The sequence below is a fragment of the Marmota flaviventris genome, chromosome 13, assembly GCF_047511675.1.
Source record: "Marmota flaviventris isolate mMarFla1 chromosome 13, mMarFla1.hap1, whole genome shotgun sequence".
NCBI classification, from domain to species: Eukaryota; Metazoa; Chordata; class Mammalia; order Rodentia; family Sciuridae; genus Marmota; species Marmota flaviventris.
Window position 1 is genome coordinate 49913875 of NC_092510.1, and position 20388 is coordinate 49934262.

A 20388-nucleotide genomic window follows, 5' to 3' on the forward strand; every position below is an offset into this window, starting at 1 on the left:
CCATTCTCATGAAATTTGGGGGATGACTCTCAGATTTGTCTGGGGTGTCTGCCTGGTCTGATTTCACCATTGCCACGGTGCTTTCAAGCTTTCTGCATTTCCTGGCATTAGAGTTGGCTGAAGAATCTGCCATCTGTCATGGCATTTAAAAGATAAAAATGGAATCATAAATAGTGCCAGCTCCTCAGGAAAAAAAAAAGTCCAGCCGGCATGTCAAAATGGAGGACATTAGCATGTTCTTTTAGTACCCGGCTGCCAGCAGCTGAAGTCAGCTTGCTAATCACTTGGTGTCATCTGTCCTAGAACATGCTGCCAAATCTCTCTTCCAGGCCAGCAGCACCAAACAATGCAGGGGAAATTTATGATTCACAAAATATTTTTGCAGAAGGTAAAATCTGACCATTAAACTCCCCTGTTTAATTAATGCTGCCATATCTTACATTCAAAAGGAAGGGGGCAAAATCCTCTGCCACAGAATTTATCTCTTCTACCCAGCCAAATTCCTTGCCAAATTTAACAGCAAGCAACATAAATTTAGGTGATTAGATTGGTTGCATATATTTAATTTTTAAAAAGCACCACGATCACACTTTCATTAAAACAGGCTTTCGGCTTTGGTTTAGCGCCACTTGACAAACAACACAGCAGTCCATGATTGGGTTAGTGAAATGACAAGATTAAAAAGCGGGTCTTGGGCAGATGCTAGGCTCTTCCCTTATAAATATGTAAAACTGCTGGCCAAAACCCAGAAGGACACATTGAGGAGGTTCCTTTGCACAAACTCAGAGTCCACAAATTTTGGGTACAACAAGGTAGAATGGAAAGAACTCTCCAAAGGAAATGAACCCTTATCCCCAAACTCAGTTCTGATACTCAGTGATGTCAATTTAGGTGGCTTCCTTTGTCTCTTGGTACTTTGGTTTTCTCATGCATACAATGGTAACAACTGAGTCTCTCCCAAGGTGGGGGTGCGAGGCATAAGGGAAATAACGTACAGAAAAAAGGCTGGTACACTGCCTTGTATGCTGTAGGTGCTCAAGCAATGCTGGCTTCTTACATGTAAACCAAGAGATTGGTTTGTTTCTCCCTGTATCCCTGTTTTCTGATCTTGAGTCATTTCAAGACCACTATCATAATTTTTGTCCACATGCCCGTACTAACTATACTCTTGTTATTTACTATTTTGTTCAATACTGATTTATTTTGTTTACATAAAGAAATGTACTTACAAGGAACTCTTTTAACTACTAAAAACTGTAAGTTTTATGTTCTAAAAACTTGATTCCATAACTACTGCAAAATTTAATATAAGAAAACAATATTTTTTCCCATTCCCCTCACAACCTCTTATATGTAATTTTGTATAACAATGAACAAGGAGAGAAATGAATTACAGTAGATGGGGTAGAGAGAGAAGATGGGAGGGGAGGGGAGGGGGGATAGTAGAGGATAGGAAAGGTAGCAGAATACAACAGTTACTAATAGGGCATTATGTAAAAATGTGGATGTGTAACCGATGTGATTCTGCAATCTGTATTTGGGGTAAAATTGGGAGTTCATAACCAACTTGAATCTAATGTATGAAATATGATATGTCAAGAGCTTTGTAATGTTTTGAACAACCAATAAAAATAAATAAATAAATAAATAAAAAGAAAACAATATTTTTAATTCCAGCTAGATATTGTTTCCCAATGGTTCAGAGTCTGAGGCCTACACACTGTTAAAAAGGGAAAACTAAATGTGAAGGGATGGTAAAGACATAGCACCAACCTGAGACTTCCCCCTTGAACATCAGAAAGGTAGAGAGAACTGACAAGGAATAGTTCTTCACTCTTGATTCCCTGTTCTGTAATCAGTACCTGGGTCTGTACCAGCCTACAGCATCTCTATATCCCTGGGATACAAAGCATGGGCTTTAGGAAATAGAACCATAGCCTTTTTGCTAAAGAAAATCTTACCCAGAAGCCAAGTGTATAATACAAACTAGAAAACAAAGAATCAAAAAAACAAACAAAACAAATTAAAGGAAGAGCCCAAAGCACCATCAATTCAGCCTCCTCATCTTCTGTCTCTGGGAGGGCCTGCCAGGGCTTCTGGAAATTATCAAGGCTCCTGGGAATATACTCAGATCAAAGGACTAGACCAATCCAATGACTGCTAGTCCTGACCGTTAGAAGTGTCTGCAGGGCTACTACAAATTCAGAACCTGGGCCTGAACAGAGATTACCAAAGCTGCCTCTATGGGATGAGACCCAAGAATTTGTATTTTGTAATTCTGAGGATTTTGAAATGTTGAAATTCCTGGGATAAATTATTTCTAAAATGCTATCTAATATGAATTTCTATGGCTGCAAATGAGGAAAATTTCTGTAATATCACCCATCCTTACACAGAGAGATTTTATCTTCTAGCCTAACCATTAGATTAGGACCTAGCCTTTATTTCTCAACATCTGTGCACATTCACTCATTGGCTTCTCTAGCAGGGTACTGGTTTCTCCAATGGCCATTAATGTCTTCAGCAGATTCTCCTATGGGCCTTGACTGGGGGGAGCAGGAGTGGAGTGAAGCAAGAAGTCCAGAAACAGGTGTAAAATAAAAAGCCCTGGATCTGATATTCATGTGTTAAGCCAAGAATCTTCTGCCTACATCAGCAAACAGGAGGAAAAGAATAAGCACTACTCCTCTCTGTAACTCCGTGCCTTCTTAAGGACCATGTTTGATATTGTAAAAGGAGGAAGGGGGTCAAGGAAAGAATAAAATAAAAATGACAACCACAATAAGAGCACTAATGACAGCAGCTATTACCTGTTTAGTTCTCCCTATGTGCCAGATACTGTTTTACATACTTTACAGGTAAAAAGTCATTTATACCTGTATACATACATGACTTGGTTAAGATAGTGTTGAACTAAATGATTGTCTGCTTGTTAAAGGACATCTGTCAAGAGATGAAAGAAGATATTTGTTCAGCTTCCCTGGATTTTTTGTTAGTTTAACTGTTGGACTATCCAGATCATCTTTCAAAAATCACTTTAAATACTCAAAAGATGAAGTCATCTTTACTGACATCTAGACAGTACTTATCACCATGATCTATTGAATGTGGAAGAGTAGATGCCAGAGAGGAGTGATATTTAAACATGGGCATGCCCATAGTACTTAATATTTTATGGGAACACACTGAATAGTATAGGAATTTGCCACATATATATCATTTTATAATGTTCTTTAGAAGGTTGTATTGGACATGGTGAAAATTGTACTGGAAGCCAGAAGCCCCACGTGTATGCAGACAAATCTAGGCTCTCAGACTCTCCTTCTTAATCAGTAAAATTCAGGGTAGATTATGTGCCATGGTTCCCCAAAAGGCTAGACAGATTTCCCAGCCCTCACCCCTGCTTGGGGTCTGCACTTTGTCAAGAACCTCAGGTATGGCCAGTTTTGAGAGCTGCTGGATGATAGATCTTCTTGAGTTTCTCCTGTTTCATGTGACTTGAAACAAATTTCCACATTTTAAATGAATATACATTTTCATTAATGTTGTATCTTTGCCTTTTCACCAGATTGTTATTCATCCCAATGATTTATTTGATACTGAATCCTTGAACAGGTGCACAGTCTCCAATTATAACATTGTTTCTGTGGGGAAACATGATCTACTTTGTGACAACATGATTTATGATACAGTTATGGGAACATGTTGTGTCAGAAGTCAGTGTCTACCTATGCCAAACTTATTATGCTAATAAATGCCTTTTCTTCAGACAGAAAACACACTTAAAAAAGGAGGGAAATTACTTTTCTATGTGTATCCTTAGCTGGGACCCTCAATTGTTCATGCTCCTACTCACAGAAGAGCTTGCATTTGTATCTGCTTATTGCATTTATTCTTCAGCAACAGGCCCTGATCTCTTGTCTTTCTGCTGTCATTTTAAGGCTCATTTTATGAGCCTTTACCTTTCATATAGCAAGGCAGGAAAAGAGAGACACAGCTATGACTGAGCTGGAAAAGCATTCAATTCTGCTTTCTTCTTTTTTTTTTTTTTGTTTTAAATAAATTTTATGGTACGCATTTAAGATATATAAAAGGACATCATAAGACACATAGAATAAAATGTTACTATAAGAAAGCTCATTAATATATTCCTTTTCTCTTTCTAAGCATTAATCCAAAGAAAGGGTTCAGAGAACTTTTCATAGGTCTCACCTGAAGCTGTCACTGGGCACAGCTGCCCCACTCTTATGTATGTAGCAGACCTTCTGCCCCGCTATGTCCATTTGGCTGAAGCTTGTAATGGGGACCCCGGGATAGCGGACATATTCCACCTGGCCATACCGCGGTGGAGAGGTAATGGCATACAGCAGTTCCTCAGGCCTGTCTGTTCCATCCACAGCCAGAAGAGTGGCAGTCGTCAAGAACCCTCTGTCGCCTTTAGATACCACAAGTGGTTTTGCAAGAAGGACAATATCACCTGCATGGCAGAAGAGGATGTGGTCAAGAATCCTATTTAAAAACACAGAATGTTCCAAGAAAAGGTAAAAGACGAAGGCCTGATGTCAAAATTGAATTAACACACAACATAGGAAGGTTTATGTAATTTTTTTTTTTTTTTTTTTTTTTTTTTTTTTGGTACCAGGGATTGAACCCTGGGGTGCTTGACCACTGAGCCACATCCTAGCCCTTTTATGTTTTATTTTGAGACAGAGTCTCATTAAGTTGCTTAAGGCCTCACTAAGCGGTGGAGGCTGGCTTTGAACTTGTAATCCTCCTGTGCCACTGGGATTACAGGCATACACCACTACATCTGGCTTATGTAACTATCATAAATGAAATGCGAAAGAAATGATCAGGCATTTCACATGAAGAGGAAATATGTGTGGCCAACAAGGATATAAAAAGATGATTGATCTCATTAGTAATTGTGGAAATACAAACAAGATCACAATCAATTGCCATCTTATAACTCTCTGATAAGTAAAGATGTAGAAGTCTGATTATATTAAGTGTTTAAGAGGATGTAAGTCAAAATAATGTTACATACAACAGTGAAGGGAGTGTAAATTGACACACAATTTGAACTATTTTGTATAATTGGCTATTCACATATACATTGGCCCTGCCATTGTACTCCAGGGGTGTACTGGAGAGAAACTCTTGTACCTCAGGAGACATGTACCAAAATGGTCATTGAGCTCTATTTGTCTTGAAAAAACTGGAGACAACCCAAATGCCTCTTCAAAAGTGAACAAAATGTGATGCATGCATATAATGGAATATTATTCAGCCATAAAAAGAAGGCAAAAAAAGTGGGCATATAAAACAACTATGGTCTATTCACACAACTGACTCATGCTTTAGAAAAATGAATGTACTATAGCTACACATGGCAATACAGATGTACTTTGTAAACATTTTCTAGTTGCATGAATAAGTCAAGAAAACTATAAGGAAAAATTAGAAGACAACACCAAATTCAAGATAATGGTTGTCCTGGAAGATGGGAAGAGATGTTATTGCCATATTTCAGGCCCTATTGTGTGGTAGTTGCACACACGTTTGTTGTATATTTTTAAAAGGTTTGTTTATACACTCACGTCCATAGCAGGATTATTCACAATTTCCAGAAGGTGGGAACTACCTGAGTCCCCTCCATGGTTGAATGGAGAAACAAAACGTGATGCATGTATACAATGGAATATTATTTAGCCATAAAAAGAAGGTGGATTCTGCCAGATGCTACAGCACAGATGAAGCTGAGAGCATTATGCTAAGTGAAACTAGCCAGTCACAAAAAGACAAATATCAGATGATATCACTTATATTAGGCACCTAGCCTGGAGTCAAATTCTTAGAAACAAATGATGGTTACCAGGGACCAGGGCAAAGAAATTAGGGAATTTATTGAGTATGGATTCTTCATTTAGCAAGATGAAAACATCCTGGAGATTAGATACACAACAATATGCATATAATTAATACTACTGAACTGTACACTCAAAACAGCTAAGATTGTACATTTTAAGGTATGCATATTTTACCTCAATTTTAAAGAAAATGCATAACTGTATGATGATTAGATACTGCAGAAATGGATCATGTGTGGGCCAATGATATTCACCTGAGATCCATTAAAAACAATCGTTTCTACAGAATTTGTTCTTTGTATCAGGCACAGGACTAAGGGCTCTTACATGTTCATACCCATCCTGTGAGATACAGTAATGTCATGTTCCCAGATCATAAATAAGGAAACTAAAGTATAGAAATGCTAATTAACCTGCTCGTGTCTACACAATTAGTAAAAGATGGAAATACAATTTGTACTCAAGCCATTTGAAATGAGAGCACAAACTCTTAAACACCATATTGCTTTGTCCCCTCTCTCTAATATATAGGGAGTTCTGTATCAATACTTTAAGGTGAATATCCAAAAGGAAAAAATACGTGAAGTAAATACCAAGTCATTTCTGGATTGAAAAACACAAATGGTCAATGAGATTTTGAAGATATTCAATCTCATAAGAAAACAAAAAACAAAAAAGGAAAAATAAAATTAAACATCAAGGTGGTATAATTTTTCCCTTGCTCTGCTTAATGAATTCAACTGTATCCTTTATTGCTGAGGAGTGTACCCTAGCACTTTCAAAGTGAAAAGAGTGACAACCTTGACCTTTTTCAATTTCAAAGTTTCTTTTTGTTATTTCTTTAATTTAAAAACACATTTGCTTTACTTCCTTTCATGTTATTGCATTGGACATATTTTTCTTTGTAACTCTATTTTCAAATGATACTGTGTTTCCTGAAGATAAAACTAGAGTTAGCACATCAATTTGGTAAGATTTTAGTTAAAGCAAAAAGCCCTGACTATTAAATTAGCCTGTGGAGCTGTATCGTGAGCAAGGCTAGATTTCTAATAGGAAATAGGATTGGCTACTCCTGTGTATTTCATAGATCCCAGGAGAAGCAGGTGTGGAGTTTAGGATTGAATCATGAATGATAGAATTTCAGGAATGAAGGATAGAAGGAAGAAAGGTAATGAGAGAGACAGGGAAAAGGAACAAAAGTTGAGTACCTGTAGCAGCTCTTTTCCAGTTATAAAACTAATCCCAATAAACACCTTTTACCTTTTCCCATATCCTTGATGATGATGTGACAGTCAAATGCAGGTGATCTGTTGTCACCATCCCAGAGGTAGAAGGTGAAGCTATCTCGATTCTGGGAGTCCATTGCCCCGGTGTGCGTGTATCTCAGCAAATTCAGATCCACTTCTTCCTGGGTACATTTCATGCCCAGGGAGAGAGAAACCCAGTCTCTCCCTATCTGAAAGGTATCAGAATTAGTCAGCTGCCCATGTTTTTTTTTCCCCAGTTGAATTAGTGAATATTTTATACATATCCTCTGAAATCCTCCAATAAAAATAACATTTCAGAGAAATTTCAAAATACATTTTCCCATGTTACTTTGTTTTTCTATTTTCTAAGAAATAGTTAAAATAAATTAAGATTGTGGCTAAAAAAAAAAAATAGTTTGAACCAAAGGATTTTTGACATAGTCATGTGACAATTTAATAGCATTGATTCTTTCAAGGTATTTATCATCAGCAATCATAGCTGATTAAATATTCCAATTAATGAGAGCAGGTGGGTAATCGAGCTGCTGGAATGTGTTCTTTAGAAATTAGATGTGTTTCTTTTGGAGTTCCCTTTTTTAGTTCCTATCATTGTACAACTAATCAAACCGATTTTTGCAAAGTGGTTCATTACTAGGCTTCTCTGATAAGACAAAAATAGAATGAATGCATTTTATTCTCCAGTCCATTTTCTAGTTTTACTGAAGCCTGAAGAAAATGATCCAGACCCCTATAACTCCCTACATTTATATCCTAAATCAGCAAAAAATATAATCTGCAAATATCACATGTACTATTTTTATCAGAATCTTCTAAAAACCAGCCAACATCTATTCTGTAGAGCTCGGTGCAGAAATTGTGACATTTTCAATTTAAAGAGGTTCTTATGCTGGAGAGTTGGTTTACAACAGAGAGAGAGAGAGAGTATTAGTGAAATAATAAACCTGTATCTTATTAATAATCCTATTGCTGTTTTAAGATATACACATGGCTTTCCCTAAGAATAGCTCATCAAAAAGTAATTTGATATAACTGAAGAAAATGTCATTTTAGAATTTTACAGTATGAACTATATTGCACTTTTTCTGTCTGATTTAAGTAACTAAGACAGAAACATGAATCATTCACCTTTTATGTCCTTTCAATACATTATTCCACCGATTCCTGGCTTCTAGCAGAGAAGATCTGTCCTGCTCTCTCTTTATAATCTTGCCACTTGTCTCTGTCATTTTACTTGATGAGGTTTCTTCCTCTTTAATACTCTTGCCCATTTGATGCTTGCAACATACGTTCAGCCCCAGGGCTCATGGGTGAAAGTTAATTATATTGTAGTAGTTAAGCTCAGTGTTCATTTCCATAATAAGATCTGTTTGCAAATACATTTTTTTTTCAAGCAGATTCTTTTTCTGGTTTTAAACTAGACAAGTCTACAGTTATATTTAACTTTTCCTCTTTGTAACCTTGTCCAGGAAAATAAATACAGAATACCCAATTTTTTGCTCTCTCTTGCCTTTACCAAACTCTTCTCTTATACCCTCAAATGGGAATTTGATCTGACAGAATCATCTGAAAGCCAAAACGCAGGAGAAAATAAGAAGTGGACTAGAAATGAGAAAAACCAAGGAAAGTCAACAAGAAAACATGATCTCTTGAGACAGTCCAGGAGGCCTGGAGTCCTGGTCCCCAGCCTTGGGGAGCCTGAAGGAGGTGCAAGAGAATGGTGGCGAGCCCTACTGGGAATCCGAACCCATCTGGATTTTCACATATCTAAAACAGTTCAGTTCCCAAGCCACCCAAATGTGTGAGCTTTCGCTGCATTTCTGCTTCATTACTCTTCAAAATGAAATAAGGACCCAGCTGCACCTCAATTTAAATCAGCAATTGCTCTTCACTCTGATTCTCTATGGTGCCCACACTCTAAGACAACCAAGCTGTTCCACACAGAAAGCATCCTCGCTGCTTCAGAGGACTTTGTGAAGAAATCAGTCGAACCATCACACCAGGCATTGCTAGTGGTCGTTGCTGGTCTGACTCCACTATTCAATAAACATTTTGGCGGATTACTGGACAGACCTTCTCAAGTGACTAATCCTTAAGTATCATTCACATGGTCTGAATAGAATGAAATCTGGCCCATTCTAGGACTAAAGTGAAACAAGGAGGTACTGTCAGATCACAAACAGTTGGAAGAGTTAGCAATAGAATCCACTATTAGGATCCTAACGTTTCCATGCTTATAGTTTCCTGATACAAATCAGGGATGTGAATTACTGCATCGTGGATTCAGGTATGGCAGCTGTCACAATCTGGGGTGGGATGGCCTCCACATGAAGTTTCTGCCCAGGGTTTTTGGTGCAAAATGTTACTCACTGGAACCTTTGCATGAGGTCTCTGGGGTGGTGAGGGAAAGTGGGATTGCAGAGTAAGGGCACCAACTCTCCAGCTTTAAGTTCATCTCAGATAAAACACAGAACAATTTGGTAAATGTACAGTGAACTGTCTCCCTAGAGAAGAGACAGGATTGTCACTGCTTGGAGAGGAGGGTGAAGTTTGAGAAAGAAACGTGAAGGCTCCCTTTGCTGAGACTTATTGAAAAGGCAGAAGGTGATAACACTAAGGTAAGGTTTGGAGTCCCATGTGGAGGGGGGCTTGATCCCTGGGCTGCACTTTCAGGTCTCTGCACTATAGTGTCAGGGGACAGAGGCTCCATTTGTTAGGGGACTAGAGCAGAAGGAGCTGGAGATAGCCGCTTCATATTTTCCTAGGCCTAACTGTCATGCAAAAAAATCAAATTTTTCATCTTTCTGAGAATGATTTGCATCTTAGCTGAGAGAGAGAGAGGTTGCTGGTAGATTTGAAGGAGTTTTGCACTTGACATGGTGGATGGTAAAGAGAAAAGTTACTCGGATCATAAGAAAAAAAATCTGGTGGGAATGAAGATATCTCAGAAGAAGCTAGATTCTTTAGAACCAGACAACTTCCTTTACCTGGTAACTTCCTCCCTCAGCATTTAGGGAAAAGCTCTGGGGAAGGGAGCAATAAAGAACCTTAATATTGGTTGAATTTGCCTTAAATTGACTAAGAAAATTTAGAAGGACATGATTCACCCTGGTTTAGGAAAATTCACCTCTGGACAAAAAAAAAAAAAATATGATTGAGAATAAATTCAATTGCACAAATATGGGTGTTGAGCAAATTTAAAACCACTATATTAATTTCAAAAAAATAAGCCTTAAAACCACTAACCTTAAGCTGAAGTTGTCCATGTTGGGGAAGCCTTTCAAATAAATAGTAAATCTTCTCCCTGGGTGAGTCTTTGTCTACAGCAGAAAGAACGGCGCTAGAAATAATACGGGTATCCCCCATATTCATTTCAATTTCAGCCTTCCTGCAAAAAGGGAAATGCCTGGGTTGATATGAAAACGGAAGGTGTTCCTTTAACAGGGAATACTTATATTGACTCTCACAGTTCCCACCCTTCAGCACCTGAGGAAGGATTTTCAATAGCCAAAGTGCCGAGAATGAAGTGCAGACATGAAAAAAGCTCTCATTTCACTTTACGTGCGAAAGTCTAAAAAGAAATGAGGCAGCAGCAATGAATAAAGTAGCACATAATTAAAACACTTCTAACTGCTAACATGTGTAGAACTTATAATTTTATAAGTAAAAATTCAGTTCAGCCAGGCACAGTGGCGCACGCCTGTAATCCCAGCAGATTGGGAGGCTGAGAGGGAGGAGAATCGAGTTCAAAGACAGCCTCAGCAAAAGCGAAGTGCTAAGCAACTCAGTGAGACCCTGTCTCTAAATAAAATACAAAGTAGGGCTGGGGATGTGGCTCAGTGGTTGAATGCCTCTGAGTTAAATTCCTGGTACAAAAAAAAAAAAAAAATCAGTTCATAAAATGATTATTTCTAATATTTCATTTAACACTCACTGCAATAGCTCCATAAGTAATGGGCCAGGTACTATCACTGTAATTTTATAGACAGAAGCTTACTGAAAGAGATTAAGTGGCTTATACACAGTGCTCCAGTACCCTTTGTGATATGCCATTCTGAGTTTGGTAGTATTTAGGTAATCTGGGGGCCTCTAGTATACTCTTTGTCTCTGTGGTTATGTTCTGGTAGCCTGTGTTCTCTTTATCATGCCTCATCTCTGCCCAGGGCTTGAGCCACCAGGTAGCTGCTGGCATCTTGAGCTGCAGGCTAGCACAGCAAGCAGGCTTGGGTGGGAACAGCTGGTGCTTCTAACCTGGACGCTGCTGCTGTGGTTTTTGCAGGGCCTCTGTGGTGCTGCTGCTTCTACAGCCAATATGGCCACTTTCCCTAGTCTCATCCAAGGGAAGAGACCTCCTCCCACCAGTGCTTCTAGCTCTCAACCATGGACATTACACATGCCTACTCTGTCCACCCTAGCGGGCTTGTTTCTGAGAAATATTGAGACATGTGAATCACTTGGGATTCAGAGCAAGGACTTTGAGCAGCACCAACTGGCATCAACAAACAAACTTCCAGTCCTCTGCCGTGAAGCCGAGGTCAGGACACTTCAGTTTCAACCTGACCAGGGGAGGTTTCTTGTCCACCAGGATTGATATCCCCCTTGGCAGTAAGAGGAGACTTTGGTCTATCTTTTTACTGAAGAATATTAGTCCCATTATTCTAGAAGGCAAAGGGATCTGTTGCATCTGTTAGTTGGGGGCTTAGGGAGATTAGTGGTGCTTTTTATCAAAAGAGACAGATGAATCCAAACAGGAAGCCAGAATGATGAAGGCGGGAATTTGGTGAGAAGAAAGTGTCAGTATTAAATATGGAGAAGAAAAGAGGTGTCTCTAAAAGGGACCCTGGACAAAGTCTGTGGTGCAAGTAATTTGTTTGAGAGGCAATCTCAGGAAGAAGGAGAGAAACAGGGAGTGAAAAAGGAAAAGAGAGCAAAGGGTATATTTCCTGATGGGCAGTTGGGCTCAAACCTACTAGGAATCCTTTTCTTTTTCTTTTTCTTTTTTTTTTTTCCTTTTCAAGGGACAGGATCTTGCTGTGTTGTCAGGCGGCCCTAACATCTAGGCTTAAGAGATCCTCTTGCCTCAGTCTCCCAAATAGCTGGGGTGATAGGCATGTGTTATAAACTCCAGTTGCTGGGGATCTCTTGAGAAGCCACAGAGGACGACACTAAGATTGTGCTTCTGGAGGACAGGAAGCTGGCACATTTATCTCATTTGTTAGCTCCTGAGGCTAAGGGCTGTCCCTACAGTGCTCTCTGCTGTGCCTGAATGTGGGCTGAATGATCCACTGCAGCTCAGAGAAAGCTCCAAATTTGAAAAGTGGAGCAGGGCACTGTGGGCATCTGAGATGGGGTGCTAATACTGAGCAGGGTACATTCCCCCACAACCATCAAGAGAATCACAAGTGAGCTGAGGGGCTATGAGTTAAGGAACTAGAATGTTGACCCAGCACCTAAGAGGACCACCAAACAAATGGCATCATAGGTTCTACCAGGGTCCAGTGAGGTGACAAGAGTCCCGGGATTTGGTGGGAAAGCCAAGGGTAACTTCTAAGGGAACAGCTTTAATAGAGTGGTAAAGGTTGGTTAGAGACATTGGCAGAAATGGAAGAAACCAGAACAAGCTACTCTTGCAAAAAGTTTGGCAGTGAAATGAGTGTGGGGCTGGGTTGTCTGTGTCCTCAGAATGAAGATAGTTACTTGCAATAGTGACGATAATGAACACTTAAGATTCTGCATGAGCCAGGAGCAATGGCACATGCCTGTAATCCCAGCGACTCAGGAGGCTGAAGCAAAAGGATCTTGAGTTCAAACCCAGCTTCAGCAACTTAGTGAGGCCCCAAGCAACTCAACGAAACCCTGTCTCTAATAAAATATTTTCAAGAGGGCTGGGGATGTGGCTTGGTAGTTAAGCATCCCTGGATTCAATCCCTGGTACGCCCCCCCCCCCAAAAAAAAAAAAAAAGATTGTGCACAATGTTTTAGCCATTCTTTTAAGCGCTTTTAAATGTTTTTTGTTCACTTAATCCTTGCAACAGCCTATGAAGAGGATACAAACACTATCCCCATTCACAGAGAAGTTAGCAGATACAATGAAGTAGTGTACTCAAGGTCACACCACCACACCAAAGTACAGAATTACTGAGTCAATCTAACTCCATCATTTGCTCTCTTAACTACTAACCATATCCCTGTGTCTTATTGATAAAAGGAAGGAAAAAGGAGAAATTGAAGATGCAGGAGGGGAAAAATTATGGAGGATGTACTAGAAGGAAGCAAAAGGTGATCTATTCAAGGGCATATGGGAGATAAAGGGGGAACATCGCTTCCTCTCCACAAGACAGAATGAAAGAGAAAGATAAGAGAAAGGAGAAATTCACAAAAATTATAAACATCTGAGGTAATAGAAATCCCAGTTACCCAGACCCAATCATTACACCTTGTATACTTGTACTAAAACATCATACTGAATCCCATAAAAGTGTACAATTATATGTCAACTAAAAATAAAAATGTATTTTTAAAAGAAAAAAAAAAACAAGGGATTTTGAAGCAATCAAAGAGGTATAGTAATTTTGTAGCTGTAACTATCTCAGGAAGTTTAGTAATGTGGCCTTCTATTACTAAAAGGGGTGTTGATACATGTGGAACTTGGTAGAAATATGGTAGATCATGAAGTACCACGATGATGAAAGGAGTATGATTGATTATTTCCCTCTGTCACTCTTATTTAAAAGTTTGAGCAAGTCCATTGTGAGGACTGTTTGTAGTTAACATTACCACTCTTGAGTAGAATACACATATTGATTGAACTTTGGTGCATGTGGGCATAGGTCTAAATATTTACTAGCATATCCCTTCTATGCTGTATGCTCAGTCATTCTTATTTTTTATACCTACTTGGAAATTTTAGAAGAAAATCAAATAATTAAAGGACTTGTTAAGAGGAAGTTTCATTCACTGGCATTTACATTAAGTGTTCCAGGTGCCTGTGTGGGTGGAGCAAGTTAAGATGGACCAAATGATGGAATACTGGCTTCCTTAGGGGACACACACTTTTTCTTCACCCAGGATCACAGACTTCACAGAGCTTCATAAAAATCAGGAAGGGACTCTCTTAGGTGGCTTACTTGCTTAGCATTGGTTTCTCATCATTAACCGGAGTGATCTCTACTGAAATGGTTTTAAGTATCTTGTGTTTCCCATCTGACAATTGGATTGTAAAGTCATCAGCAAAGCTCTCAGAGTCATCATGCACATAGGTCAACCTCATTCCTAGAAAAGGAGAAAAAAAAAAGTAAAGCTCACTTAGGATTGAACCATCCCAACACACATCACAGGTAATCTGTTTTAAATCTGAGGAACTGGTACTAGCAAGATTTCATGGGGACCAGTGGTGTAGCTCACTGAGCAGTTGGCTAGCAAGACAAGGTCCTGGCTAGTTTCTCCTGCGTGGGAGAAAAAGGTTTACTAATCAGTACACTAGGGTGAAATAAAACTTGTCTTAGAAAATTAAAAAGTACCTTCATATCCCATTATAAATTCTTTATTTAAAATAATTTAGAATTTGACAGAGGCCTTGTTTTAAATCAGTGAGAAAAAGATGTATTATTAAGTAAACCATATAAAAACAAAGGTGTCAGAGAGTTTAAATGAAACAGAAACTTAATTACTTGGGAAAAATGGCGATATTACCAAAAGTTCTCTATAGGTTTAATGCAATGCCAATCAAAATCCCAATGGCATTTCTTGTAGAAATAGAGAAAGCAATCATGAAATTCATATGGAAAAATAAAAGACCCAGAATAGCAAAAACAATGCTAAGCAGGAAGTGTGAATCAGGCGGTATAGCGATACCAGACTTCAAACTATACTACAGAGCAATAGTAACAAAAACAGCATGGTACTGGTACCAAAACAGGCGGGTGGACCAATGGTACAGAATAGAGGACACAGAAACCAATCCACAAAACTACAACTACCTTATATTTGATAAAGGGGCTAAAAGCATGCAATGGAGAAAGGATAGCATCTTCAACAAATGGTGCTGGGAAAACTGGAAATCCATATGCAACAAAATGAAACTGAATCCCTTTCTCTCGCCATGCACAAAAGTTAATTCAAAATGGATCAAGGAGCTTGATATCAAATCAGAGACACGCCGTCTGATAGAAGAAAAAGTTGGCTACGATCTACATACTGTGGGGTCGGGCTCCAAATTCCTCAATAGGACACCCATAGCACAAAAGTTAATAACTAGAATCAACAAATGGGACTTACTCAAACTAAAAAGTTTTTTCTCAGCAAAAGATACAATAAGAGAGGTAAATAGAGAGCCTACATCCTGGGAACAAATCTTTACTCCTCACACTTCAGATAGAGCCCTAATATCCAGAGTATACAAAGAACTCAAAAAATTAGACAATAAGAGAACAAACAACCCAATCAACAAATGGGCCAAGGACCTGAACAGACACTTCTCAGAGGAGGACATACAATCAATCAACAAGTACATGAAAAAATGCTCACCATCTCTAGCAGTCAGAGAAATGCAAGTCAAAACCACCCTAAGATACCATCTCACTCCAGTTAGATTGGCAGCCATTATGAAGTCAAACAACAACAAGTGCTGGCGAGGATGTGGGGAAAAGGGTACACTTGTACATTGCTGGTGGGACTGCAGATTGGTGCAGCCAATTTGGAAAGCAGTATGGAGATTTCTTGGAAAGCTGGGAATGGAGCCACCATTTGACCCAGCTATTCCCCTTCTTGGTCTATTCCCTAAAGACCTAAAAAGAGCATGCTACAGGGACACTGCTACATCGATGTTCATAGCAGCACAATTCACAATAGCTAGACTGTGGAACCAACCTAGATGCCCTTCAATGGATGAATGGATAAAAAAAAATGTGGCATTTATACACAATGGAGTATTACTCTGCATTAAAAAATGACAAAATCATAGAATTTACAGGGAAATGGATGGCATTAGAGCAGATTATGCTAAGTGAAGCTAGCCAATCCCTAAAAAACAAATGCCAAATGTCTTCTTTGATATAAGGAGAGTAACTAAGAACAGAGTAGGGTCGAAGAGCATGAGAAGAAGATTAACATTAAACAGGGATGAGAGGTGGGAGGGAAAGGGAGAGAGAAGGGAAAATGCATGGAAATGGAAGGAGACCCTCAGAGTTATACTAAAGTACATACAAGAGGAAGTGAGGGGAAGGGGAAAAATAATACAAGGGGGACAAACGAATGTCAGTAGAGGGGGCAGAGAGAGAAGAGGGGAGGGGAGGGGAGGGGGGATAGTAGAGGATAGGAAAGGCAGCAGAATACAACAGACACTAGTATGGCAATATGTAAATCAATGGATGTGCAACTGATGTGATTCTGCAATCTGTATATGGGGTAAAAATGGGAGCTCATAACCCACTTGAATCAAATTGTGAAATATGATATATCAAGAACTATGTAATGTTTTGAACAGCCAACAATAAAAAATTAAAAAAAAAAATTAGAGAGATATAGCCCTATCTTGAGCCAGTCCCCAAGATAAAAGCTTAAATATTAAAAACCATATTTAACTATATTTTTTAAACCTGCCTAATATTCACATGGAAATACTAGAGACCCAGAATAGCCAAGTCTTGCGAATTGGTGCAAACACTCTGAAAACAGAAAACTTGGAGTGGACCACCACTTGACCTAGCTATCCCACTCATCAGTATATACCCAAAGGACATAAAATCAGTATACTACAGTGAAACTGCCACATCAATGTTTATAGCAACTCAACTCACAATGGCTAAACTATGGAACCAACCTAGATGGCCTTCAGAGCTGAATGGATAAAGAAAATGTGGTATATATACACAATGAAATATTACTCGGCCTCTAAGAAGAATAAAATTATGGCATTTGCAGGTAAATGGATGGAGGTGGAGAATATCATGCTAAGTGAAAATAAGCCCATCCCAGAAAATCCGAAGGCTGAATATTTTCTCTGATAAGCGCATGCTGACCCATAATGGCGGGGGTGGAATGAAGGAACTTTGGATTGGGTACAGGAGAGTGAGGGGACAGAGTGTGGGATGGGAAGGACAGTGGAATGAGATGAACATTACCACCCTATATACATGTATAATTACACTACCAGTGTGACTCTGCCCCATGTCCAGCCAGAGGAAGGAGAATTGTGCTCCATTTGTGTACAATGTGTCAAAATGCATTCTAGTGTCATATATAACTAATCAGAATGATTTTTTTTAAATACAATTTTTTTAAAAAAAAGACAACATGGAGAAGAAATGGGTGGGCACCCCAGGGTAAGCTGACAGGAAGCTGCATTCTGAAGGCATGTCCTGGGCTAGCCCAAAAGGAGAAGGACCCTGCAGACTGGGAAAAGAAAACAGGTAGAGAAGGAAGGAGAATGAGAGTAGGCAGTAATTCTGAAACTGAACCATTTGGTCACATTTTTTTAAAGTATTTTTATAAGTGGGAAATGGGATAAGATCAGTGTTTTTTAAAGGAGAAAAGTAATTAAAAAATAATTCAGGCTGCTATTTCGATGTGTCATTTCCCTAAAGAGCAAATTATCTCCTCAGAGACTAATGAGTCCTTATTATATGTGGTTCTATATTTGTTTCAACTATGGAAATTTTGGCAGACAAAGCTCTTAAAATTTAGTTCCATGATCTCATTAATTTTAAAAGGGAATTTTTTATTATGACATAAAAGTTTACATTAAAATACCAAAAATTGCAAATATTATTTTTAATGGTACTCTAAAAGTGAAAGAAAATATGTTATTGCCTTTCCAATAAGCTATTATTTCTAGCCAGGACTTCATGCCTATCAATATTCTAAAGCCCAGAAGTAACCCTGGAGGGATTAAAATATAAAGTGAATGCTATTTCTTCACCCTCTATTTCTATGATTTATAATCATCTTTGCTCTGTTAAATTACATTCTAAAAATATTTGTTCCATATATCTATATAATATATACATTATAATGTATATATATATCTACATAATATATACATTATAATGTGTGTGTGTGTATGTGTGTATATATATATATATATATATATATATATATATATATATATATATAAATTGTAGATGGAAAAAATTATTTTCTTTATTTATTTTATATATTTTTATGTGGTACTGAGGATCAAACCCAGTGCCTCACATGTGCTAGGCAAGCTCTCTACCACTGAGCTACAACCCCAGCCCCTTAAATTACTTTTTAATTTGTTAAACTGATAAATAAAAATTATATGTAATTATAATATACAACATGATTTTTGACATATTATATGTGATATACTTGATATATATTATATACATATACACACATTGTGATATGGTTAAATCAAAATAATTAACATGCATTACTTTATAACTTGTCTTTGTGTGTGTGTGTGTGTGTGTGTGCGTGCGCGCTAAGAACACTTAAGATCTATTCTTTAAGCAATTTTCAAGTACACAATATATTTTAGCAACCACAGTCACCAATGATGTACAATAGATGTTCTGAATGTATTCCTTCTGTCTAAATGAAATTTTGTACTCTTTGACCAGCATCTCCCCATTCCTCCCATCCCCCAGCCTCTGGAAACCATAATTCTACTCTCCACTTCTGTGAGTTAGACTTTTAGAGTCCACATGTAAGTCCAAATTAAATTATTAAATCAATAGCAACAAATTGAACGGAAGTGGGACATGATATACCAGTCTTGAAAAGTTCCAAGGAAAAACTGTGAACAAGTTCCTGCTTCTGGTCAGGGTTGGCTGACTGCTTATTCTGAGGAGAGTCTTTGCTGAGCATCCTATTGATGAGGAGACCATGACGTGGTTTCTGAGTGATGCTGAACAATAAGGGGTCCTTGGGGATGTCCAGGTCAGCAGCACTGATGACAGAAGAATCCAGCTCTGTCGCCTGACCCTCACACACCTAACAGGAACAAGTCCAAAAAGTCAGCTGTGTGTGTGAAATAGAACCTGTCCACTAGATTCTTTTGACAAACTGCTAAAAACGTCATTTTAAGATACCGTATTGCAGATTTTCCATAACATTTATATATAATGAGTCCTAAAAAGAAATTGCTCGTTTAATAGGAACATAAAAAGAAACATCAAATCTATTAATCTCCCTTATATTTTTTGAAGGTTTTAAAGCAATTTTCATTTCCATGAACAAAAAGAACATATGATTTTAAATGAATATATTATTCATAGTTTAAAAATTGGGAGAAAAAAGCAACCAAAGGATGCATAGTCTTTAGAAGTCAGTAAAGTTCAGTTGTAAAATCAAATCTAGAACCTTCACCTTCAGATACCAATCTGTTATTGTAACCTCCTGGACCTCATCCTTTCTACAATTCTTAGGTTTCTAACTGTTTTAGGAATAGCACAAATATCTTTGTATACTGCATGTATTTGGTGTTTTAACTTTTATTATAGCAGTAATATCTTCTTTATTTATTTCAGTCAACAATTGAGAAGGATGCTTCTGACAGCAGAGAGTGTGTATTTTAATTCTGGGTCTTTCATCTTTCCCTAATCCTCACACCTCAAATTTTCCTGACCCACTTTCCCACACCCCACTTCAGGTTTGTAATCCTTAAAGCACAAAGAGAGTGGAATGTTCATGATTTCATGCAGGATCTAGTCATTTAAACAATATGGTACTGAGATGTCCTGACCTTTTTCCCCCCTCATAGCGAGGATAGGGAGAACAAGGAAATATTTTTGCTTCCTATTTTGAAATATGGCAGGATTTCAGTAATAAAAGAGAACAAATTCTATACAAGCTTCTTGGGAATCTGCAATATCACTATGCTACATGCTGTGGAGAATATGAATATTCTCAAGAATCTAAGTCAGGAGAGACTGAAGGTCTCTCCACCAATAACTGTATTATGAGGAAGACAACACCCAGCACTGCTAGATACCAATAAACAAGAAGCACAATAGGGTGGAGGACACCAGGACATTTTTATGGCTGAGAACACAATCAAAGCTTGAAGGACAAATACGGTTTAGAATCTCATGGACTTTGAAGTGAACCCTCCTGTAACCATTTTTTACAGAATGCACATAAAGAAGAGTTACTCACCATACATGATGCCTGGGCTAAAATGATGCTAATTTTCATTTATCTGACCTCACTTATTAAGGACTGAGGCAGTATCATAGATTAATTCATAATGATACACTTATAAAAATTATCTTTGATCACAATTCACG

General features: G+C 38.2%; 1 protein-coding gene across 1 annotated transcript in view; it reads right to left on the bottom strand.

Annotated features, from left to right (window-relative positions):
- Positions 1-20388, bottom strand: part of Frem1 (FRAS1 related extracellular matrix 1) — a 128509-nt gene that overhangs the window by 43577 nt on the left and 64544 nt on the right. Inside the window, exons 19-23 of the mRNA XM_027950606.3 lie at positions 18871-19093; positions 14263-14407; positions 10382-10523; positions 7131-7326; positions 4213-4477 (exon numbers count right to left, since the gene is read on the bottom strand). Coding sequence (XP_027806407.2) covers positions 4213-4477; positions 7131-7326; positions 10382-10523; positions 14263-14407; positions 18871-19093 — 971 coding nt within the window. The remainder of the gene's footprint in view (positions 1-4212; positions 4478-7130; positions 7327-10381; positions 10524-14262; positions 14408-18870; positions 19094-20388) is intronic.